The sequence below is a fragment of the Lissotriton helveticus genome, chromosome 1_1 (assembly GCF_964261635.1).
Source record: "Lissotriton helveticus chromosome 1_1, aLisHel1.1, whole genome shotgun sequence".
Taxonomy (NCBI): Eukaryota; Metazoa; Chordata; class Amphibia; order Caudata; family Salamandridae; genus Lissotriton; species Lissotriton helveticus.
The window spans coordinates 2081631552-2081657240 of NC_136057.1; the positions used below are offsets into that span (position 1 = coordinate 2081631552).

Here is a 25689-nt window from a genome sequence, read left to right on the forward strand (position 1 = left end):
TGATGTCACTGGTGCGCCGGTGAACTCCGGGGCACCTGGAAGGTGAAGTCCCTGGCCGTTGCCCTCACGGCGCTGCTGGGAGAGCTGATGCCGGTAAGTGCTTTTAGCCGTTCCCCTCACGGCGCGGTCTGTAGCCTCTGCTGTTGGGCTTGCCTTGCCCCCCCGGCAAATTATACTAAGTATCTGTAAATAAAGAATGATAACCCTTTAAAACTTTTTGTCTTCTCAGATTTACCAAAATACATGCAAGTCATTTGACAGTATCATATTTCATCAGTTTTGACATTCTGCATCCGTCCGTTGTAAAGTGGAGAAAGAATCAGAAAAACACTACATGAGTTGACTCGCAATTCCTAGTGTCACATTAGAGCAGAAAACTGACTCATGTTTGTGTGTGTATGTGTACAAATAAATCATATTCTTTTACGTTTTTTACGAATATTACAAAGTTATATTTTTAAAATGCACAACAGAAAATAAAAGCAAACAATAACAGCGTCATAAAACTGGGTTTCCAAACTTGCTACTTTAAAGGTGGAAATTAATTAAAAGAAAATTCATCTATCCAATCGAGAAAGCGTTTGTATTGTAAACATACATTTTTGCCAATCAGAAACGAGCACATATTTTAACCCCGAGAGCTCACAATTTACCTGTTTCCTGATGCCGACGTCACACGCTGAATAAGGAAGCCCTGGTGAAATCTCATTGGACTACTGCACCGTGAACTCCTCCAGCGAGTCAGGAAGGAAACTTACTTATTCAACATGCTGTAGCTTGTGACACTGGCTAATATTCGCCAGTAACTATTCTTTTTCGCTCGCATGCTGCCTTTCTTTACGGTGCTGGGTGGTTTGGCCACATTCTTCGGCGAAGAACGGTGAAATGCATCTAAATCGTTCCTGTGTTTAAACATCTAAGTATTTGTTGCTTAAAAAGTAACACGTAAGAAAACGCGGAAGATTTTTCTACAATGGATGCTTCACAGCTTACCGAGGATGAAATGGCAGAAGTAAAAAAAGACGTAAGTTTGAACATTTTAATTTAGTCCTGCTTACCAGCGTTTATCAATACGTTTTGTTTATTCGACAAAATTAAATGTTCCATCACAATACAAAAATCACAAATGTATCATTACGTGCGTTTCCATTGTATAATATTTATAAAACAATAATCTGTGCATCCTTACTGATGACAATTTAAGCACAGTTTATGGGAGAATTTGAAATTAATTATACAGTATAATGTGAGTAAAGGAAAGCTGGTTTGTACCATGAATACTCGGTATTCTCACGAGTAATTGTAAAAACAAAAAAACGAAAAACCGAGGGGCACTTTCTTCTTGGTCACTTGACAGCCAGGGAAAGTGTCACGCAAGGGATACCCCGCGTAATACACGCGGAATCTGTCAGTGGCCTGATCAATATTACTTACTGGTTGCCCTGGTGAGTCTTGTATTTCTAATACCACTTCGGACTCATCAATGTTGCTAGTGTGGCTCCTGGGCGTTCCCCTTCTCCATATGTATGTGCTGTAGCATATTTGCCTAGATGTTTGATCTGTTAGCGATGTCTTGGAATTTCGCCAAGCGTTCTTCAGCTGTGATCTGGTGATTGCTCTCCAGTTCACCGATTTCCCTTTCTAGGCCCAATTATGAACCCTGAGTGATCTAAAAACGCCATCATGTTTGGATATTGTGATGCCTCTAATAAAAGCCTTGAAGGCCTACCACCGTTCTGATCAGGGGTGTAGTACAGGCCCCCGCATCCCCCGCAGTGCGGGGGGACCCTCAAGCTCAAGGAGGTCCCCTCAGCACTGCACTCCGGCTTGAGAGCTCCTAATAGAGTCCGGAGGGGGCCCCTCCATGTACCTGGCAGGGGGGCCCCCTCAATTATCGTTACGCCACTGGTTCTGATATTATTATGGAAGTATTCCTTAATAGTTTGGGCTATCTCGGAATGGGAATGAAGCTCCAAGTAAAGGCAGTATGCCTCCGGGTTTGGAGTTCATGTTCCAGAATTAATGCTGAGTGATCCAAATAGGTTCGTGGGAGCGGCTCACATCTGTGAACAAGAGAGGCCAAACACCTTGATACCAACCAAAAATCTATACGTTTATGAATGTCATGAGTTGCGGAATATAGACCAGCTGGAGACCAATATCTCTGTATGTCCAGAAGACACGCTCTATACGCGATTTCGTGGAGCACCCGCTCCACTGCAGAGGGGCGGCAGGGGGCCCCCCTCGAATGATCATATTCCGGGTTCAATGCACAATTAAAATCACCCTTCCAAATTTGTGGCATGTCCCTCCACTGAACTAAAAGGGCCCTTAGGGAATAGTAAAACTGCGGATCATCATAGTTAGGGCCATATTCCCTGAGCAGTAATACAGCCAAGTCCTCTTTATAACAACGGGCCACCACAAACATACCCCCAGGCTCCACATGCACCTCCTGTAATATGACACCAGAGCCACGGGCCATCCAACGCGAGCATGAGAGGTGAAACCTGCATCATGGCAAACGCCCTGCATCCTTCATTGTGTCAAGACACCACACCCCGGGGCTAGATGGGCTTCTTCTATTACGGCTACATCTGTCTTGTATCTCTTGAGGTACGCCACCACCTTTCATATTATACTACTATCATTTAGGCCTCTGACGTTCAATGTGATAAATCTAATCAATGAGGGGGCAGGTTAGCCAGCCTCTGCTTGGTCTGTCTCAGCAATTGCGCAGCGCCCATTAGAAAGCATTGATCTTGCCCAGCCATACAGCACATTTCCCATTTTCTTATAAGCAACCAAAGATAAACAGGTGGAACAAAAACCCCACCCACACTATGGAATCCCACAACTTGCATAGCATTTATATATCCCTCCCCAACCCTCATCATCAGCACCACACAAAAAGCACAACTGACTTGCCGGTCAATCCACATTATACCTCACATGGAATATAGGGTGTGCCCAAGTTATGAACTAATAGCACATTGGTCAATACAAAATGACAAAATATCTCCTGAAAGCAATAGTGTGGTGCTAGGATAGTGACACTCCCTGATAATATAAAATCACTCTGTCACTAGGAGAACCACACTGTATTGGAAATACTGCCACAATACCATTAGAGCGATCTTACCAGTGTCCAGAACAGGCATCACCAGGAGAGGAATAAGCCTCAAGCCTTCTAGCGAACCCAGGCTGCACTGCGCCACTGCCCAAGGACTGAACCAAGTCTCTACAAAAGACCTCGCGTGGCAAGGGGCAGTCCCTGCAAAGTTCTGCTGATCGAGTTCCTAATAATATCTGGCGTTGTGAAAGGTCCATCCATCATGTATTCTAGCATAATGGCCAAAGACCTCAGTTGGATCTTTGACTGGTCTTTCATGTAATCTAACACTCCTGCTCTGTGAACCTTGTGGGCTGTGAATGCCAAGCGTGATAGTCTACTGGGTTGCTATATACATTTAGTACTTATGATTCCGAATTATGTCTTCTCTACCAGCAGCCATCTTTGTAGAGCCACGTCCACTACCAGGACCCTCCTTCCTCTTGATGAACTGCAGCAGGTATTTAGGATCAGTTAAGTTGAGTGCCTTCCCCTCCAACATCAAAAGCAATTTTGCAGGCTAGAGCATACTATATTCCATTTGCAGTTCTCGTAGCTTCCTTCTGGAAAGTATGAATAGACATTTAGCCTCCTGCACATGCTGTGTGAAATGAGGATAGAGGAATAACTCAGTGCACTCATAGCGAAGTGTCTTCAATTCGCTGGCCTTTCGTAGAGCAGTATTTTGATCTCCATAATTCAATAGTCTTGCAATTATATGGTGGGGGGGGGCAGCTCCCGGCACCGGCTGCTGTGCAAGGTAGCGATGACACCGCTCCACCACAAATATATCTGAAAAAGTGACTGAACATATAATGGTAGCAAGGGTGCCCATTTGTCTTGCAAACCACATGTTACTTTAGTTTTACAATGCACGAATCAGGTGTTGCCTAAGCCAGAAGTAGGCCACGAGTCGCTCCGCGGCTGCCCCCAGGGCGTTTCCCCTGCAAACCCAGGCAGCCACGTGAGCAGGAGACAGATGGGGCAGTTACACAATCAAATTGGCAGCAGTGGGCACCAGAATTCTTTAGGGTGGAAAAACAGCTGGTGGAGCTTCCTTAGTTTGCGGCCTTCTTGATGTCCTGCCCTCTGCTCTGGTCTCCACTGTATTAATCAAATGGGTTCTTTAAAGGCCATACTGTAGCCCTAACATTGGGTTGACTGTTGTCTCTTGAGAGCTGGCACTTTGTGTACTAAACTTGCCATAAGCTGTAATTGGTTGCATTGACTTCCTTGACTGTTAGTGGGTGATGTTAAAAAGGAATTCTAAATTTACTGCTCAGAGGGTGGTTGGTCTCTTGCCTTTATGTCTGTCTCCTTCCCACCATCTGGGTGGGAGTAGTAGCACTCAACTTATGAAGCATGCAGTTAGTAGTCTTTTTCTCAGTCACCTTTATCTGGTTCTAGTCCAAGGGAGGTATGATTGGGATTCATTCTGGTCACTGGGAAGTATAATTGGGCAGTAACCTGTAAACCGTTGTAGAAGAGTGATAAATTATGCAGTACTTCTGCATGCATTGATAAAGAGCTGTCACATTGCTGGCCTCTAGCTCGATTGTATTCCCCATTGCATTGTTGAGTGTAGTCTTGAACCTCTTTGCTATGCCTAGAAACTGGCTTAAATCCACGTGTCACACCTCTTCAGCTTGTGATATGACAACCCTGGCTCATAGGACCATGGCCTTATTCTGAGCCCAGGAAGGGATGATGAGTGCTAACTATTGATCATTTAGCAGGGCTTGGCTTATCTAGCAATCAACTGAGAAACAGTTGGCAGAACAAAGGGGGGCTTTAGCGCTACCTCTTTTGACTTCTAAATTACAAGGAGGGTTTCTCCTGTTCATTCCCAGGACCCTCGGACACAGCCTGACTCCAGTCAGAGGGAAAACCATTTTTAACCCTGGTATGTGTATTTTTAAAGCACACTCTCACTAGTAAGGATACCCTGGCACGTTGCAGGTTTGAGGCAAGCCCTGTGGGTACTTACTCAAAGAGCCATGTCTTTAGCATCCTGTGGAATTCAGAAAGAGAGGAGGAGGCTCCGGTGTGATGTGGGAGGTTGTTCCATGCTTTAGGAGCAATGTACGAGAAGGCACGGCCTCCTATGTTTGTGGATGCATGGGTCATATGATAGTATGAGTCCGACTTGGCAGAGGTACTGAATGGGGGAAATTAGCGTTGGTAGAAATGTATGCAGTTGTTCAGGTAGGTTTAGCCTGTGGTGTGCAGTGCTTTGTACGTTTGGGTGAGTAGCGTGAACTTTACGTGCTTGTGTATGGGGAGCCAAAGGAGGTCCCTCAGGTGAAGTGTGACGCGGGACCATTGTGAGAAATTGAGGACAAGTCTGGCCATAGCTTTCTGAATAGTCTGTAGTCTTTTTGTATGTTGCTTGTTGATTCCTGCATAAAATGAGTTCTCATAGCCCAGACTCTTGGAAATGAGGACCTGGGTGATAGTTTTTCTGGTGTTGTTTGGAAGCTACTAGTAGATTTTTCTCAACATTCCCAGTGCAATGAACCAGGCTGCAGCGATGAAATTTACATTGGCAGATGTATCCGGTCTGTCATCGATGATGATCCAGAGAGTTTTTGCTTGTCGTCTGGGGATGGGAATGTATCCTAGTGCCATGGGCCACCAGGCTGAGTCCCCTGGCAAGGCATATTTTCCAAAAATCAACCCTTTGGTCTTGTCGGTCTCAGCTGGAGGAAGCTGGACTTTATCCAGGCAGCCACTTTGGTCATGCGGGTGCTGGAGTTGTTTCTTTTGATTGATATTTTGTTGGCATATGTGAGCATATCGATGTGTGCTCTGATGACGTCGGCCAGTGGGGTCATGTAAATGTTGAAGAGGATCGGGCTGAGCGTAGACCCCTGTCGGACTGCGCATATGAGTTCTGGGTTTTCGGTAGGGCCGCATGTTGGCTGTCTGGGTTGTTTTGGTCTGTACTGCAAATCCATTGGATGCTGCTCTTGTGTAATCGTCTTATCAGGATGGGGTGGGTCTCTGTGTCGAAGGCCACTGAGAGGTCGGGCAGAGTGAGGGCCGTTATTTCTCCTCTATCCAGAATCATCTGGATGTCATCGGTTGTTGCTGTTGTTGGGTCTCAATCCTAACTGTGTGTCATCAAGGAGCTGGTGATTGGCAAATTAATCAGCAAGGCATCTATTGAGAGCACATGACTAGGTGCAGTTGGCAGTTGTTCTTTGTGCATTGCTCCCAGACTGTAAGACTAAAGAAAGCTAGTAGTTGGCAGGATGGGTCACTCCGAGTTAACTGGGGAAGCCCTGCTACCCTCTTGCATAGTTGAGAAGGACTGGACCTGCAACTCTTAACTCAGTTACTCGAGAGTGACTCCAAGGGTTAGTTGGCTGGCTTCCTGATCAGAAGCCTCAGGGATAGGCTTCCCACACCTTGATCCTAGCACCTGGACTCTGCCATATGTGAGTTCTACCCTGCCAAGTGGTGCAACCCCAGTTCTAGACCCTTGGAAGTGGGCCTGAAGGAGCTCTGCCAGCCCATCTGTGGACCCAGCAGAAACAACGCTTCTCTTCTCCTACACGGTGCAGCCTCGGGCAGAACCGATGCATCACCTCTGGTGCGTTGACCTTGCAAAGACTTTGCATCGCAGCCTCATTGGAAACACTGCTTCGCGATGCATCCTAGATGCAGGACATTGCATCAGGAGCCTCCCATTGGTAGCAGCCTCGACGGCCATACAGGACTCCACATTGCAAGCTCCGCAACTTCTTCGCATACAGGTAGTGAGAAAAGCAACTTTGACACAGGAGTTTGCATCACAAGCCCCCTCGTCGATGGTCTCCTCGACTACGACACCAGGTCTTGCAGCTCCTAGGAACTGGTGCTGCGTGCTGCATCTTCTGCCAAGACCTCGGTTCGGCTGTGCATTTCATCCTCGACGCGGGACCCAGCAACTCTTCGCAACCAGGGTTTAACATTCTCTTGTTCAGTGGACCTCACAGGGTCCCTGTAGCCAGCCCCACTCCATCGTGTTGAGCCCACAATTGTGACGTTGTCCTGGTCTAACACAATGATTCACAAATACACCAGCTGTGGGTGTAGACGATGTGTGTCAATAAATAGAAATCCAGTCAATATACTGGATTCTTGTGTTCCAAATCGGCATTTGCACGGCACTCTGTGTGTCATCATGTTGAAAATTTCCGATCGATGAAGAGACACCAATCGCATGCGTCCGCTACATGCAGGAATGAGGAACCGCATTAGTCCGTCTCCGCTTGTAGAATTACATTATTTTTTAATCTTCGTACTTAGCTCAGAATACTTTCATACTGAGACCCACACCATCACAAGCATTGCCGTATTACTTCTACTCGCCGTCCATGATTCCCTGAAACCCTAATTGCAGTGGTTCCACTGTCCATCGTATATACCTTGGCTGTCAGCCTTCCCCCTCACTGGGTGCCCGGCTGGGTCCCATGTGAGCACCCTTCCTACATTTTCACTTCCTTGTGGTGCACAAATGTCACTCTTGACATCAGCTCCTTTTTCTCAGATGTCCCTACATCACTAGGTCCTGAAGAGACCCCTTATTTCTACGGGGGTCGAAACGCCGCCGACAACATAATGCGAACCATTCACCAGTCTCTACTAATAATTTGAGAGGCTGTCTTTATTGTACATTAATTTTTGATGGTCGACTTTTTTATTTTTGGAAACCACTTGCCTATGTCACAATATGTCACAATTTTTGTAGGTTCCATGTTCACTGTGTACACTTTGCACAATCAATTGAATACAAATTTAATGTTTCATATATAAAAAAACTGTTTATTTTATTTATAAAGTTTTATATAGCGCGAACAAGATCCCGAAGGATATCGGAGCGCTTTATACGCGGTGGTTCATTGCTACGGCTAATGTAATTTAGTGTGGTGATTTCTAGATGTTTTGCTACTAGGGTGCTATTTCGCAATCTTTTCTTTTGCTTTCAGGTAGTCAACAATGACATCACAGAAATCCTGAGACTGCAGAAACTTTGTGAAGGTTATCTCTAGTTTACTGAATTCCGTTAAATTAATATGAAGTTCCTTGGCAGGGTATTTGGAATTGGAGATTGGGTTGAAACGTAGTTGTCTTTCTGCCTTCTTTATGGCATGCTTATTGATCATGTTGAGATGTTTAAGTTGTGATGATTGCTGAGTGTCTTCTATTCTATTCTGTGATTTCTATTTTTATCATCTTTATATTATCTTTGAGCCAAGGGATATGAGACTGATGGTCTGGGTGCATGAATTCCTTTGGAGCAAAAGTGTGTAGAAGTCTTTCTAGAACTATAATGGAGCTGATTCCATGCTGACCTCTGGTTTAAAGGTGATATAATTCAGAGATAAGGGTTTAGTGTTAAAATATTGACTTTCTTCAAATGTCTAGCTCTGGCTGAGGCCAGGTGGTTGCTAAAGATAACAGGCACGTTTCCTGTAACTGTGATGAGTTTAGAGGAAGCAATATTACATCCAAAGAGTGGGTTCACTGACCTACACTCAAGTATTTAGCTTAGTAAAACAAGGACTTTTTATGCAAGGCCCTGCTAATGTCCCTGGAGGTCTTAGAAGTCCAAACATTTTCTAAGTTGAAGTTAAGATGCAGAAGCTTCTCTTAGTCATTTCTACGGTTCCCAAGATACCTGGGATAGTATTAAGGGGCCACACCTTTGAGACTAAAATCAATAGTGTGGTATATGGTTTCTTCTTCTCCCTCGGACGGTTCCATAACCCTTTTTATTGCCATTTGACTGAAGTGTTAATATTATTAATTACATTGTCCACAAAAGCACTCTAGGTGGGCATGAAATTGAGATTTATCCTGTTTGGAGTGTTTGGTGCCAAATCCACTGATTGCATTGGAAGCCACATAAAATGTACTCGAATTTGTGTGAGCCTAGCTGACTATAAAATTAGACACTGGCTGCTGGAAAATTGCAGCATAAAAAGAGATTAAGTCCGAAATTAAGCATCCAATCTCTGCTTATTGTATCAGACTGAAATTGCACCTAGGTCCCTGGTCGAAGGGGAACAATGACTTCTGATTGGCGCTTTACCTTTTCTCTGAACATTTGCCCTTCAATGAGTGTGGGCTCTCATGGTCATGTCAGGTATTCTAGCATAATGGGCCAAAGACCTCAGTTGGATCTTTGACTGGTCTTTCCTGTAATCTAACACTCTTGCTCTGTGAGCCTGGTGGGCTGTGAATGCCAGGTGTGATAGTCTACTGGGTTGTTATATACCTTTAGTACGTATGATTCCATACAGCTCCATCCGAATGCAGTGAGATTTGGCCGAATTGTTTTGAGCCTGTTAAGAGTCTGGCGGCGGCGTTATGGCAAGCTCTTAGGGGGGCTGTGGAGATCTTGGGCAGGCCTGAAAGGGTTAAGCATCCGTATTCGATTCTGGAGATTATTTATTTATTTATTTTGAAAGTTTTATATAGCGCGAACAAGATCTTTGCAGATATCAGAGCGCTTTACAGCCGAAAGGTACAACCTGTGAGTAAATAACAATTGGGGTGAGGAAGGTACATGTGAGAGCATGTTCAGACAGATGCATCAATAAAGTATCAATAAAGTACAAGTACATATCACATACCACATCAATAAAATACATTAATGCCTGGACTGCCATTTTTAGGTCGAGGCATCAAGGAAAGGTTTTGGTTTCCTCAGGTAGCTCAGGTGAGTTGATGTGGTCTTGATTATTCAGGTTGCGGTCCAGGGTTGTGCAGAGAGATTCGGCAGATTCCACTATGGTCGAGGTGCAGTTTATTGCTGTGATCGACTTGGTCCATTCCCGGATGTCAGTGTTACTTTTAGCGGGGGGAGATTAGAAGGAACTCCGTTTTTGTGCATTTAGTTTGAGCTGGTTGCAGGCGAGCCATTGAACAGGCAGCTTTAGGGCCTCATTCAAAGAGTAGATCTCCTCCAGAGATGAGATTTTGATGTAGATCTGGGTATAATCGGCATACTTGTGGAAGGAGATATTGGCGGTACATAGTAATTCAGGTAACGGTTCAAGGTAGAGATTGACGAGGGTTGGGGAAAGAGTTGATCCTTGGGGTACTCCGATCGTTATTGAGGAAGGAACAGATAGATTACTCTTGACTAAGAATATCTGGATGCGGTTTTGGAGGAAGGATCTAAACCATTCGAGAACGGTTCCCTTTACTCCCATCCTGAATTTGAGGCGTCCAATTAGTTTCTCGTGGTTGACTGTGTCGAATGCTGAAAATACATCCATTAGAATTAGGAGACCTGTTTTGCCTTGGTCAAGGGCTTGGAGAGCATCGTCCACAATATGGAGAATAGTAGTTTCCGTGCTGTGCCCAGGCCTGAACCCGGATAGGAATTCGTCTAGCATATTAAAGTTGGTGATAATTTGGCTCAGTTGAAGTTGCAGACATTTCTCCAGAGCTTTCGCTAGATGTATGATATTGGATATTCGTCTGAAATTGTCTGGAGTAGCAGGATTCAAGGTCGGTTTTTTAAGATGGGGACGACTTGACCGGCTTTTAGAGAGTCAGGTATGGACTCTTGTAGTAGGGAAGCGTTGTTTATTGTTGTCCAAATGGGAATGATAAATTGGGCGGTCGCGGCCACTCAGCTGGAGGGGAGTGGGTCATTGAAGGGTTTTTTCGAATTTAAGGAGCATAGAATTTTCGAGATGGAATGGTCCTCATATAACTTGAAGTTGGGCCAGTGTTCTTGGTTCTTGGGTGTTGTCTGGGGAGGGAATAGAGGAGCAATGGGACCCGGCAGGAAGAGGTCTGATGTTGGTGGCAGAATTTACGTTCTTTTCCTAGGGAGGTTATTTTGGCTGTAAAGGAGGAGGAGAACTCCTCACAGGTTATTAGTGATTTTGAGGTTTCTTGAGGAAGTTTTAGCCAGTTTGTTAGATTGGTATTAGACCATTTCAAAGAGCTTGCGAGGTCTGTTCTTAGCATTTTCCAGTTGCGATCTAAAGAACTCTTTTTTTTGATTTGAGGATGTTCCTGTTGTAAGCATTGTCTGTCGGAGAAGTTTTAGTTGCGAGGCTGAGGGGTGCTGTTTCCAGGTTCTTTCTGTTAGCCGGAGGGTTCTCCTTTCATTGTTGAGGGATCCATTAAACCAAGGGGTTTTGTCTTTAACTCTGGATCTTTTTAGCTTGATGATGATAGTAAAAGTGCACAGTTGTATGCTTATAGATGAGAGGATTATTCTATTTGATGTGGTCTATTGATTCTTTGTTGTTTACAGTTCACAACATGATTTATAAAAAAAATCAGTTTTGTAAGGAATAAGGAAAATAATTGTTTAATTATACTCTGACATATAGGTTCTTAATATGATTAGTTATTACATTATTAATTGTTAATCATTTTTAAGAGTCCCCCTTATTAAAAAGATGGAATTAGTAAAGGTACTGTGTAGCTCTAAAGAATGTTATCAAATCAAGATAGGAGATTGTGACGAAAGTGGTGAATTTGAAAGATACACACAATAAAGTAGTGCATAGTAGATGCTGTTGAGAAAGGGCCAGTGTTCTCATTGCTCTTCAATAAAGTTAATGTTCACACACATCTTTACTTTGTGAATGAATACAACTGTAACACCAACAGCATCTTATCATGCCAGAAAATTAAACAAATGAACGTGCAAGAGTAATTAGTGAACATCATTGTGCCTTTATTTTACTTAGTTGTCCAAATGGCAAGAAGCAACCCCAAAAAACAATTCAAATGTCATTGTGGCAATAAGGTAAATACGTAACAGAGCACAACCTGGTCTTAGTTTCAAGCTACATTTTATGTTGCATTTACCGGCTAACAAATGGGCTACTTCATTTCATCAACAACATCTAATGGGAAACCAATAAGGACAACGTACGCATCCTCAAATTTCCTTGGTGGACAACTTATCCAAGCAATAACAAAGCATGTGAAAGTACGAAAGCCAATAGCTGAAGCAGGCTGACCCAAAGCCCACTTCCACGTTCTACTTCTTTTTGATGTATTGATGAAAAGATAACACAAGACTGCTCTTTTGTCTCCTGTATGACTCAAATAATAATCATAGTTGCTGCTGTTTTTATCCTCTAGGCTCTAGATGTTTTTTACATTGCCAAATGACTCCACATTACGATGTAGTTAATCTTTATAAATGAGTCGGTGATGTCTCCCTAAAATAACAGTTATCAGTATCTTCTGTGTCAGCGGAGGCATAACACAGGCCCTTGCACCCTTCGGAGGGCCCCATTCAGTCCAAGGCCAGTGACCATTTGTGAGATATGGTCGTTCTGCTGGGGGGCCCATTGTTTCGAGTTGCACAACTATGTGGCAATGCTGTCCTGTTTAGCAGCACCAAGTCAAGTGATCTGTGGAATGTTTGCAAATGAGCATTTTGGCCTGTTCTTAACTGAGTACTCCTAATTGAGGCTCCCATTTCTTTTTTGTTTTTACTGATTACTGCACATAAATAGAAATTTTGTTTCCGGGAGCGTGGCCTGCCACTGGTAATGGCAGAAAAACGTCGGCTCCACTAGGCCAGACAAAATCTGTTAGCATGCAGCTAATCCAGCGCCGCTGCTGCACCCAAAAGTCAGCTATGGAGTCACTGCTCACCCATGACACAGAGCGACCGTCTAGGGCTATCTGAGCTTCCCTGCCGGGGCCGGGCCGCAAGCTGTGGCATAAGGGGTGCAGCAGAGCCGGGCCTTTGTGGCCAAATGTCTGGGAGGGGCCAGATGCTCTTCCCCTGCCTGGCAACCATCGAGGAGGTGAGCCCGGGAGGGTGTCCCTGAGGAATAGAGGGCTGACCCGAAGACCTGTTTACCCGTGGAAAAGGCCACACGGCTGTGCTTGGGGCGACGGACTGCGCCGTGGACTTCCTGCGTGGTGGATGATCGCCTGACATCCAGCGGAGGGCAAGGCCAACCCCACAGCAGCAGTATGGGAAATTGGGCGGCCTGGACTCTCCAGCTAAGTTAATTAGACTCCTAGGCACTTTGCTGCAGGGAGTCTAACTGCTTACTTGTCATGGTGGCCTCCGCTAGTTTGGGCTCTTTGTGCACCCACAGGCTTCTGGTGTTTCAGTACTACCCCCCCCCATTAGCCTTGCGGCAATGGGTGGATCGGAGTCCGAGGAGGAATGACGGGCGGAGGGCCCATGACTACGCGACTCTGCGACGCTGTTGCATACATTGACTGGCCTCACCCTTCCGTCCAAAAATGGGAAAAATACACATAAATACTGTTCAACAGACCAAAATTTATAAATATGCCATCACTGCCAAACCGCACGAAGACGCTACCCTGGCAGGAGAGATTACAGCAGTGCCAGTCACACCATGGAATTAATTTTCCAGGCCATATGTGATCTCCACACCAATATGGAAAAGAAGATTGCAGGAGTCTGGCGTAAAATCGCAGACCGTCACAGAAGCAAAAAAGCGACTCTGCTGCAGAGGACACAGTGTTGACCCTGTCTACCACTGTGATTTTCCTTCAAGACAGTGTGTCTTATCTGGAGCGCAGGGTGGAGAACTCTGACGGCAGATCCGGCAGGACAAACCTGCACTTCGTTGACATCCTGGAAGGTGCGGAGCCCTTTCTGACTACATGGCTGCCTGCTGGCTCCCTGTTCCCCGACTATACAAGAATATGCAACGCAGGGTGCACCCCTTCCTGTAGGACACAGTCGACCTCCTCCATAAGCTATTCCAACAGCAGTTCATGAACAGCTTAGGCAGAATCACAGTGATAGAAGTAAGTATGGGCCACAGGCTCTGGATCCTTGCTTAGGTGTATGCCTCCCCTACCCTGGTAGGGGACCCACTCCAATCACTTACGCATGTACTGCTACAACCCCTAGCGGGACGGATGGTGGTTGGGGGAGACGTTAACGCAGTCATGAATGCTAGACTGGACACCAACAGTGTCTAACCTCGCAAGTCCGCTATCCTGAGCGCCTGGGCAAGTTCTATCACCCTTATCGACATGTGGTGCCTGTTTCACCCATAAAGCAAAAAATACATATACTCCTCCCACCGGCCTAGCTCCTCCTACAGGGTTGATTACTTTTTCCTTTCATCTGCAGACACCAACATGGTGCCACAGGTACAAATCTTTTCACATGCTCGGACACACCAGGTGCCCCTATTTCTTACTATCCAATCACTCATGACTCCCACACATGGGCAATGGCATCTAACCTCCTGTTGTCTGTAGGATGCCTCCTACACTGATTTTGCTCAGGCCGCAGATCAGACTACACAGACCTCAACAATGGTTTGGTGAACTCGCAGAGTATGCTCTGGGAAATACTGAAGACAGTTCTGAGAGGACAATAGCCATCTCCTCTCAAACTGCTGCCAAGCAACGGAAATACCAGGATATCACTCCGTTTGAGGAAGAGAAATATGACGTGGGGCACCAAATCCCGGGACAACCAGATCCAACTCAAAATAGAAGCTGATGCTCCGGCAGACATTGAAGAACTCTGCAGCCCTCTCTCGATTGACATCAAAATGTAGGGTATACAAAATGGGTAGGAAAAAACGTGTGTGGGAGGGTCTAGGGGATAGTATTTATAGACCAACTTTACTCAATATCTCCAATACAGAACTTGCAAAAAAACGAGAAGGCCAGTCTATTGTTATGACAAGAAAACCTGGTCAGCTCCCTCCCCCACTGCTCGAAGATCGGAACAAGGTACCGACGGACAGAGCGGGGCCTCTATCACCGAGCAGTCGCCGGTTGAGGTGAGGCACACTCCCACAGAAAGCTGGGAATGAAGAAAATGGTCTCACCTACATATACATGAGAATCATGTTGGGTAGGGAGGTAACAAACCACTGATTTATTTTCCTTTTCTTGTGCAAATCTATATATTTCTATATTGATTGCTTTCCTTGCAGTAGCATTTTTAACAATCATTAGGTCCTGAAGAAAGCCGGGCAAGGCTGCCACACGGCTGAAACATGTCGACCTCACTACTCGCCGGGAGATAGTAAATTTGCTATACACTATCAGGCGATCTATTTTTATCCCATGACATGTGGACAATACCTAATAAACTTTATTTTTTGTCCCCATAGTCATTTTTAAACTGCACCTGTATTTCACGAGCACTGCACTCCATCAGTTGTCTCTTACCTTGAACAACTACTTTGGCTGAGAACAGTGAGAGTATTTGGCCGGGTACCTACCTACGTTAGCCTCAGTGCAGCATCGGGTTATACTTGACCTTTCTCTCATAGTCTTCCAAATGACGAAGTTTCGCCAGATGGGTGGGTTGATGGAGACTTCTCCCTAGCCAAGTATTGGGCAGGTTGTTTGCATCTGGTGGACGGTTCTCTTGGAGCTGACCAGGTTTTCTTGTCATAACAATAGACTGACCTTCTCTTGTTTTTTTGCATATACAAAATGGGTGACAAGGAAAGGAAACTAATGTATCAGCTAGCGAATAGAGAACTAGAGTCTCGTATTGTCCCAAATATAACCACTCATGGATCCAGTCCAGATGGCACAAGAATTTTCTAGGTACTAAAACACCTTTATGTGGAACCACCACCACCGCGGCCAAATGCACCCATCGGATTGTAAATTATCTCATAACATGTCTTTACAATATAGGTATACAGCGACTGGAGGACCCACTGACTGAAGATCAGCTCAGTCTAAAGATCAATCCTTCCCAGCAGGGAAAACCCCTGGCCCTAACTGGTATCCCCTTGAATTCTTTAGGAAATATGCTTCGCTTTTGGCACCACAGCTGATGGGAATGTTCACTGAAGTCTTCACTTCGGGTGAACTACCATACGATCTGCGGGCGCTATTATCTCGGTGATCCTAAAACCTGGCAAACCACCTGACTAATTTGCATACTACAGTCCCATTGCACTCATTAATTTAGAGACTAAGATGCTTGCCAAAATCATAGCGAACAGGTTGTTGTCTGTCATATGGATGGTGGTGCACCGAGATAAAACAGGTTCATACCACAATGCAGCACTCACCACTGTCTGAGACGCCTCCACACTCCAATGGCCATATCCAAGTGAATGCAGGATTGCAGGGCCCTTGTATACCTAGATTTCGAGAAAGCCTTCGACTCTGTTTGATGTGACCTCATGGTTCGAGTGCTGCAGCGACTGAACTTTGGTCATCGCTTCAGATGATATGTAGCGATACTCTATTCTAAACCATAGGCAAGAGTCGGGGTCCAGAGAGAATTTTCTCCACATTTGCCATCGCCCTGGGAACTCGGCAGGGATGCCCCTTATCCCCATTGCTGTTTGCTATGGTCATTTAGCCGTTGGCAGAACGGATGAGATGCGAGGCGCAGCTCAGTGGTTTCCAGTTGCCCAGGGGAGTGGAAGGTACGAAAACGCTCTATGCTGACAATGTCCTAGTATACTTCTCTACACTGCACGATGGAGATGCTCCAAATATAGGCAGAGGTGTCTGGCCTCAGGGCAGAGCCAGACTGAGAACACAAAGCAGACCTGGCAAATCTATTGGACCGGCACTAGGGGTGGGAGTGTGGGTGGAAGTGCTAGTGTGAAGCATTTCTGCTTAACTAAACCAACCCCCAGCACTGCTGCTTTTGTTACTGGGGGGTCAATATTGCAGCACCTCTGCAAAACCAGCCCCCACCCTTCAGCCCCCCAGGGAAACGACTGATGCCAGCTACGGCCAGTCTGGCCCTGCCGCATGATGAATTGGTCAAACTCCACATACCCATAATTGGAGGGCAGGATGACTATGCCGAACCACTACTCTCCACTGGGCGGGCCCTTTAAATATTGAGTCATGTATATAACCCTCACATGAATATTGCGCCCCTGGACACATGGGAATGCCAGCCTCTAAACTTGGCGGTTAGGGGAGTCCTGTTCAAGATGATCTTCCTCGCCTGGTTCCGCTACACCCTCAAAAACTATCTATACGCCCAACCACCCACATTCTTCTCCACCGTACAGCAGTACCGAAATTCCTATGGAAAGGGAGCTCACCACGGGTTGCGTTTATTAAATGCGTGCTAGGGCCATGCGATGGGGAGGCTGTTAATTGCTGATGTTCAATGAAAGTACTGGGCCAGCCACATAATCAAGATTTAGCGACTGGCAATAGCTGTTAAAATTCCCTCAAAACACAATTTGCAAAGTCTTCTGTACTGTACGGGACCGCTCCACTCCCCCTGTCCACAAACTATATACATACTTAATTCAAGGATCGCTGTTCCCAATATGCTTATGTTGCAGCAGGGCCAGGAGTAGGGTGATTCCATGGATGATACGATTTGTCTACTGTATGTGAACAATTTACTATGTGGTAAACAAAATAAAGAGTTGGGGGGGGGGGGGGACAAAAATGTGTTTCCATATTGAAGTTTTAAAAACTGAAAAATACAAAACTTAGATTTTTGTTTCTGTGTAGTCAGTGATGACTTTGCATATTACAGCAAATGGAGTAAACGAGCATTTGCAATGCCAACAGGTCTGGCTTTAATGTTCGTAAGTATGGAAACATATCAAAACCAGACTTAGTGACTTTGGTGTTCCTTGTTAATTATTATAGCCTTTTGATAGTCATTGAAGTGGTACATTGTTGCAGAGTAGTATCATGAGGCAGGGTGTATGGTACACTGTGGACCAGTCTCTTCTGTCCGTTTCTTTTTTTGGTAAGCATTTTCTATTTGATGCTCCCAATTATTGCTGCTCCTTACTGGCCATCTTTCTCTATTCTTGGAATGCTCAGAACTGATGACAGGGGACTCATATTGAGATCATTTCTACTTTTCCTCAAGTTTACTGGCACTGCGACAATATGATTCCAGCTTGACCCTTTGGGGATTGCCTGTGACTTGATTATTAGGAAATATAATAAGGACACTGCAAAATTGGGTTGTTGGTTGAGTGAGATGTTAACCCCGCTCAAGCAACCGCTACAATCCCTGTCAGGGTGCACCTCAAAAGTCACAAAAATAACCTGGGCTTAGCCCTCTGATAGCTTGGAACAAAAGCAGTTAGGCTAACCTGGAGGCAGAGCGAAAAGTATTTATTTAGCACACAAATGGCAATAGAGTGAAAACGCAACCCAAGAAAAATCACACTTAGAATTTTTTTGACAAATAGATCAAATGTAAATAAGTTATTTGTCAGCAAAATGACAAAAATCCAATTAGTAGAACCGGAGTTATGAATTTTGAAATTTTATGATAAAAACTCCTAAACTATCACGGTGCCAGCCGTGGACATCTAGTTGTGCGAGACCAGGTAAAAGTGGAAAATATGGCCATGGGCCAGATACAAAAACTGGATTGGGCCTTGCCGACGGTTACCCTTTGTACTGAGAAAGTAAAGTTCAGTGGGACAAGGCTGCAGGGGGTGTTCGAAGAGGAGGCGTCTTCATTGGGCAGCCGCTGGATGAAGATGTGGTGAAGATTTCTACCTTTGGACTTAGACTCTTTGTTAGGTGTTAAAAATCTCCAGAGGGGTCAAAGTTGTTGCCGCGAGGACTCCACCAGGCTGAATATCCCTCCTGAGAAGGACCGTTGAACAGGATTGGTTCTGCATGTAGGTTGTTGCTGTCCCGTTTGAGGATGAGGAGGTAGCACAAAGTAGCTAAGTATATCGAATGTTGTGGTTTTTGGTTTATTGCTTTGCTGGTTTTGCGATATTTTGGAGAACTGGTATTTGTTTGTTTAGTTTGCCAAGAGTATTGGATCATGCATAGTCACAGTTTTTTCCTGTGCCAAAAGGATGTAGAGTGTCTTGAGAAAAAAATTGATGTTCAATGTTTATATTTGTCTGTTAGAGTGCAGATACTACCATGGGACCACACTGTTGACTAGTTCCTGTCTTTCTGGGATCAGTGGTGGCATTGCCTTTCTCTTTTTTTCTTTTAAGTGCACAGTATTTTATATATAATATACATACATTTATAGAATTCAACACAGACATTGTGCTTTTTTCTCCTCTTTTTGGCTGAAACCCCCACCCCATGGAGCTGGTGAGAACCTCAAATTTTGTATGTGCCATTCTTATCACTCCTATGACATTTAATTTCACAACTAATCATTCCCAGGATAAATATAGCAATCCTAAAAAGATCAAAACAACCGGTGATCATAGAAATCCCTTCCCTTTTAGCCCCATAAAATGTATTGTGCCATGGCCTCAGCATCTAAAATTTGCCATTACAGATTCTTCTCTACCCATTATGTCAGTTGCGCCCATATCCTTAAGCCTTTCATTCGTGCCTGCATTCCCCTTCTTGCATAAACAGCCCTTTCCAGATTTGTAAATTGCCAGGAAGCGGAAAAGTCACTGCTGAAATCCGGGGGGGTTGGGGATGCCCCCAGGCTGATGCTATATACAGTTGCAAAACCGCCATCCCAATAAACTCTTGATCTTTCCCGGCATCACACCTAACACAATCAAGCTTGAAGAGAGGGTACATTCTACTCCTAAAGCTTCCTTAAACAATTTGGTGATGTCTAGTTTTAACTTCATGAGTATATTACAGGAAGCAATTATATAAACCAGATCTGACCCCTCCCATTTAGCAATCTTGTGTGGGTTGTAATAGAGAGAGAAGCAGGTCTTGTAGTATTGTGCTTATAGCCAGTCAGAGATTAAAATATTCTGTGCCATATTAGTTGAATGCTGGAATATATCCTCTGAGATACCAATTTTCTCTTTCCACTTCACTGACCAATACTCCAGGTCATCTTTCATCAATTAGTTGAAGAGATTATAGATAACCCATATTGACAGGTCCCTATTCTCTACCAAGTTCTCCATTATAGCATTTTTGAGAATCCGATCGGTCCGCCTACTTTCTTTGCTAAAAAAATCCCTTATTTGAAGAAATCCGTCCACTCTATCTCATACAACACTTTAAGAGCCTCAAACGAGACAAAACCCTCCAGAGAAAAGAAGGACCCTTGTTTAGTCCAACCCGCTTCCCCCATCTTTAAGTCGTTTGATCCTTAAAAATTCTTGGCAGATTTGGATTATTTGTTAGTGGTGTACAGAAATTGAACCTGCCAATATCACTTTCTTTTCGGACTGTTTTCCGCACTTAAAAAAAAAAAAAATCCAGTAGAGTCTTAAAGCAAACTTTTTAATAGTGATTGTGTAGATATCGCCACAGCCATCCCCAGGCCTCTTCCCCCATTATAGGTTCAAGGGGGAGGTCGGGACCTCTTCAGTATTTCTTTCAACCGGTTTCTCCTGCAGCAACATCATGCTATGCAATAGTGTGGTGGCCCAGTAATAAAGCCTGAGATTAAGTAAAGCCCATCCCCCCCTCTTTCCCTGGGTTGTCTAAAAATTGTAAAAGCCCTTCTTGGTTTGGGATGTGCCCAAACAAATCGAGAGAATAGATCTTTCAATTTTTTCAGCCATTGAGTTGAAAACTCTAGTGGGATTGCCCGGAAAAGAGAGAAAATCTTGGGAAAGAATAGCATTTTGACGATATTACATCTCCCCACGATACATAGATGGAGATTGTTTAATCTGAGCAAATCCTGCTTAATTTTGACTAATAGGGGTTCTACATTGTTGTTAACTGTCATTGCAGATATATTGATCCCTAAATAGGTTGTGTTCTTTACCACTCTGTTGTCATTTATTGTTATGTTACCATTAACCACTACTTGTGTTTTATAGCGATTAAGGGCATAGCTGGAGAGTCTCCCGTACCTCTCTGCTTCCTCTTCTACTTCCTGGAGAGCGGTTGTGGGGTCAGGGGTCACAAGGGCAATTATGTACGCATATGCCAACACTTTTGTCTCCCAGCCTTGTCTGAATAGACCCAATGTCCCTGTTGTTTTCTAACTTGCTTATAAAAGGGTCAATATATTCAGCAAACAAATGAATTGAGCTCGGACATCCTTGTCGGGTCCTTCTAGTTATGGCAAAAGAGTCTGATAGTGCACTATTCACAAAGACCCTAGCCCTTCGATAGTAATGGAGCGTTTTAATGCCCTGCAAAAGGCCCTATTTGATTCCTACCCTTGACAGGGCCTCCCATAAACATTGCCAAGAGACCCTGTCAAAAGCTTTTTCCGCATCCAATAGAAGTAGAGCCATTGGGTCCTTTAATGTAGTTATAGCATCTAAAAGTGTGATAACCCTCCTTGTATGGTTAATTATCCCCTGTCCTGGAATAAATCTATGCTGGTGGTTTGAGATTACCTTGTAGATAATCGGTGCTAAATGGTAGGCCAAAATTATTACTAGATCTTACTAGCACTATTAATCGAAGTTATCGGGCGATATGAACTAGGATCCATTGCTGGTTTATTTTTATTTTTTAAGAAAGATGACTATTTTTTGCTGCGGAGCAGGAATTCGGAGGCCTAACCCCCTTAAACACATCAACAAACAGCCGAGTCATGCATTCTTTAAGTTGCTGCAAGAATTTTTTATAAAATTCAACAGGTATACTGTACATGCCTGTAGCTTTGCCCTTAGGAAGGCTATTAATGCAAAGTAATATTTCTATCCATTGTGAAAGATCACCTAACTGTTGTTCTTCTGACAAAAATCGCTCTCCCAGGGTTAAGTTTAGATATTCCTTGATCTCTCTAGAGTTCCCCTTTAAATTGTCCTGATATAGATTTTGATAATACGGATGGAATGTGTGTTGAATACTATCTGCATCTGTTATTTACCACCTGATTGGGTCCTGAATATCCGGTACTAGGTTTTGCAATTTTTTTGCCTAGCTCTCTACGCCAAGTGGTGCCCTATCTGTTTGCGGCATTCATATGCTTTCTTTCTTCAAACAGTACGTCTATCTGCTGCATTTTCCAGCTATTATTTCCAGGATAGCGCATTTTGCTACTGCCACCTTTGCCTGTGTTTTCCCCAAGTCCCTACCCTGTTATAGAGTTTTAACAAAATCCTCCTCTGCTTGAGCCAGCCAGATTTGTAAATCTACCAGCTTTGTTTATTGCGGTTCAGCAAATATCTGAGAGTTTCCCCTCATATACCAGCTTTTAATGTATCCCATACAATATCTATTACGGCACTCCCTATATTTTCTTTCAGAAACAGCGGGATCCAGTTTTTCATATGATTACAAAACTCTTCATCAACTAAAAAGGCTCGCTCAAAGCTCCAGATTATTTCCTTGAGTTTAAAACCATTTCCCTTAATCTCCGCCTCTAAGGGGTTGTGGTCTGAAAGTATACATGGGGCTTTATCATATATTTCTGAAGCAGACGATAGGAGACTAACATAGCATCAAGTCTGGCATGAACTTTATGTGGTATGGAAAAGCCAGCCGATTAATTTTGTCATTTCCAAACATCTCTTAGCCCATGAGCCTTACATATCGCCCTTAATGCCCGAAAAGCTTTGAGTTTCCTGCTATTATATGTCCAGTTTGTTTCAGAGCTCAATTTCTTATTGGCAGGTATGTTTATATTAAGGTCTCTACAGAGAATGACAGGGAGGGGGCCAGGCAACAAGTTCACTGTTTACCTGCTCGAAAACTTTGGATTATCCAAGATATTGCTATTGATCGAGCAGATAGTAAAGGATTCTCGAGTACTTTTCAGACAATCTGTTATAACCCATTGGCCTACTTGGTTGCCCAATGTTCGTGTAAACTGCAGATTAGTATTACGTGTCGGAATCGCCACCCCTCGTGTCCTTGTGTTCTGTTTCGTCCCCCCAAACAGCCTATATACCAGTAAATTCAGAAGATGCAATTGGGCCCCTTCTATTTGAGTCTCCTGGATACATATGATATCTGCATTCAGTAGACATAGCCCTGCCACAGTATTTGGCCTTTTACCAGGGTCATTAAGCCCACTGATGTTGATAGTGGCTGTACGAATTTTACCCATCACTTAGAAGATATCCAGACCATTCCTTACACCAAATATGCTTAGGCAAAAGAGAAGAATCGAAAAGAAAACCGGGAAAAGCCAGAAGTAAAAAAAATTCTTATAAGACACCTTACCAACTTACGAGCCCCCCCCCTCGTACCATCTCACCACCTATACCGGGGCTGACCGGGCTTGGATCGAGCCAGGATGATGTCATCCGAGTAATCAGATCCTCCCTACTCCTCCAATCTTTCCCGCCTACTACCACCAAAACAATATATAACTAGTTTAACTTTTTTGAATACTCCACAATATTGAGCCATCACCATATTGAGACACCACAGTGCCATAGTATTCGGATTATGTGCCTAATTAGACTTCGCTCTCGGATCTACCAGACATCTCCTTTAGATACGACTGAGCTTGGATTTCTGAGATAAAAGCTGTGTTACCCCCCCCCTCGTAGACAACTTTTAGTCTGACTGGATTCTGAAGGTACACTTCTGCCCCCAGCTGTTGAGAAGGAGGAAAAAAGCTGCCTAAGTCTCCACCTTCGTTCAACGGTGGAATGTGCGAAACCGGCCTGGTGAAAAATGTCACTCCTTCATGCTCCTTCTTAGCTGTTGGTCGGGCTAGGTCATAGACGGCTTGTTGTTACAGAAAGTTGCCAAAATATAACCACATTGCCCATGGCTGTTCAGGGGTTTTCAAAGGGCATCTTGGGGGTGTTAAATGAAACCTGTGGGCTCTCTGAATTTCCTTGTCCCAGTCCCAAGTGGTCAGCTCTGGAAAGGCACCTTTCAGTAGGGAAACCATGTAATGCCTGGGGTTGTTTCGCCCCCCTCTGGGATCCCCAAAAATGGAAGAATATTACGGTGTTGCCTATTTTCTTGATCTTAAATTATCCACATCATGTCTTTAACAATCCCCTCATACGCATCACTCTGTGTCTTTAGGGTCTCAACTTCTTTTTCTATGTTTTAATTCCAGACTTCTACAGAAGCCATTCTTTCGGATATTTCTACGCATGTTCTGCCTACTTTCCTGACTGCCCCTTGCAGTTTATTTGCAGCCAAACAAGCTTTCTGGTTATCCGTCTTCACTTCCTCCTGGAAGCTCTTGATTGATTTCAATACCATTGCCACAGAGGGATAGATCTGCTTCCTTATCTCTGAGACCTCTCAACTATTAGTCATCGTAAGATTTCCTTCAGATCTGTCTGTTGGGTTTGTGAGAGTAGTTGGCTGTGAGGCTGAATAGTCTAATTTCAGATCTCCGTTGCTGCCACCGTTGGAGGTCTCAAGTTTGCCTTTCCTCCTTCCCTTTTTTGTAAGAGATTTCCTTTGTCCTTGTGCCTTTAATTAATATTCCAGCCCGGAGCTACTGTACCAGTTGGCCCATTCTTTCTCACTAGATGCTGATATGTCCGAGGTTTCTGACTCATCTGTCAGAGAGTAAAACTTTTCATGCATGTCATGGAATCTAGCCCGTAATTACAGGCATTTGCTACTGTATTCCTGATATCCAAATCCCCATGAGGGCTCCTGTTCTTGGTTACTGCCTGACTAGTTTTAGTTAGGTCGATGAGGTCTCGGCCAGGGTCTGTATGGAACCAACCCCCCGCACTTAAGGCGAGCTGTGTGCCAGGGTTTGCCATTAGGTTGGGCGCAGTTTACACCGCAGGGGTAGGCACGGTGCCAGCAACAGCTTGCTTCTCTTTTCTCTTCTGATCTTTCGTCGCTTGCAAACCCACCCCAGTGGGACCAAAGAGTTTGGTAATCAGCGGCTGACCGTCTTCTACATCACAGGGGTTTTTCTGAGGTGCTTTCTTGATCGTTTCCGTTTTGTCCACTTTTTTCCCCCTAAAGATGCTTCCCTCCGTTTTATTTTACCGCTGGTGCGATTTTTCTGGGGCATTTCTCTCTGTGTGGGGGGAAGGGGGCTGCACAGCTGCCGTTGTTATGGCTGCAGCATTTTCGACGCCCCTTGCTTTCAAACCGCGTCCTGTCCTACCTTATTGTGAGATGTGCTGTTGTGGCAGTGAATATCTGGCCAAAAGTTTCCTTTGCTGGCAGCGCTAATTCCCTAGCACAGCAGAGGCCCGTGAAGCCAGCAGTTCTTGGGCCAGCGTGATTCGGCGCCGCAGGCTGAGCGTAGAGATCCGAGCAACCGCTGATCGCTGGCTAGCCCCGCAGGCAGAGAGACGTTGCGGATGCCTGAATGATTAGCCCAGTTGCCGGGAGCTGCCTCACGCTCTTGTTCCAGAGATTCCCCGCAGGCAGGGGCTATATCGGTGTGCCTCTCCAATCTTGGCTGTCAGGTAACAAAACAGTAGCATCCTAGAGCGGCATCAAGATAGATATTAGTGGCTGGGCGTCTGACCGGAGGAACGTCTCGAGCGAGGTGTTACTCAGGCGCCATCTTGCCTCCTCTCAGCATTGCCTTTCTCATTCATGGCACTTTCAGATCATTCGGTCTTGAACTTTTGTCTTCCTTGTGGCCGAAATGGCTGCTATGTATGTTACACTTTCTTCCAGCTAAAGCGTTCTACATCTATTGTTCACTCATCCCCTTCACCTCAGTGTTGGAGCTGCCTTTTCAAATTTTCTTACCTTCTTTGTGGGCACCACTTCTAGTATCATACTTTGTGGAGTTTTTAATATATGGCCTTAGCAGCGTGATTGTCTTGAGGGCTGCACTACTTCGATCTTTTTGATTA

General features: G+C 44.7%; 1 protein-coding gene across 1 annotated transcript in view; it reads left to right on the forward strand.

The window, feature by feature from the left end:
* Positions 1-695: 695 nt before the first annotated feature.
* Positions 696-25689, forward strand: part of BCL10 (BCL10 immune signaling adaptor) — a 146975-nt gene continuing 121981 nt past the window's right edge. The window contains exon 1 of the mRNA XM_078645540.1: positions 696-1024. Coding sequence (XP_078501666.1) covers positions 974-1024 — 51 coding nt within the window. The 5' untranslated portion in view covers positions 696-973. The remainder of the gene's footprint in view (positions 1025-25689) is intronic.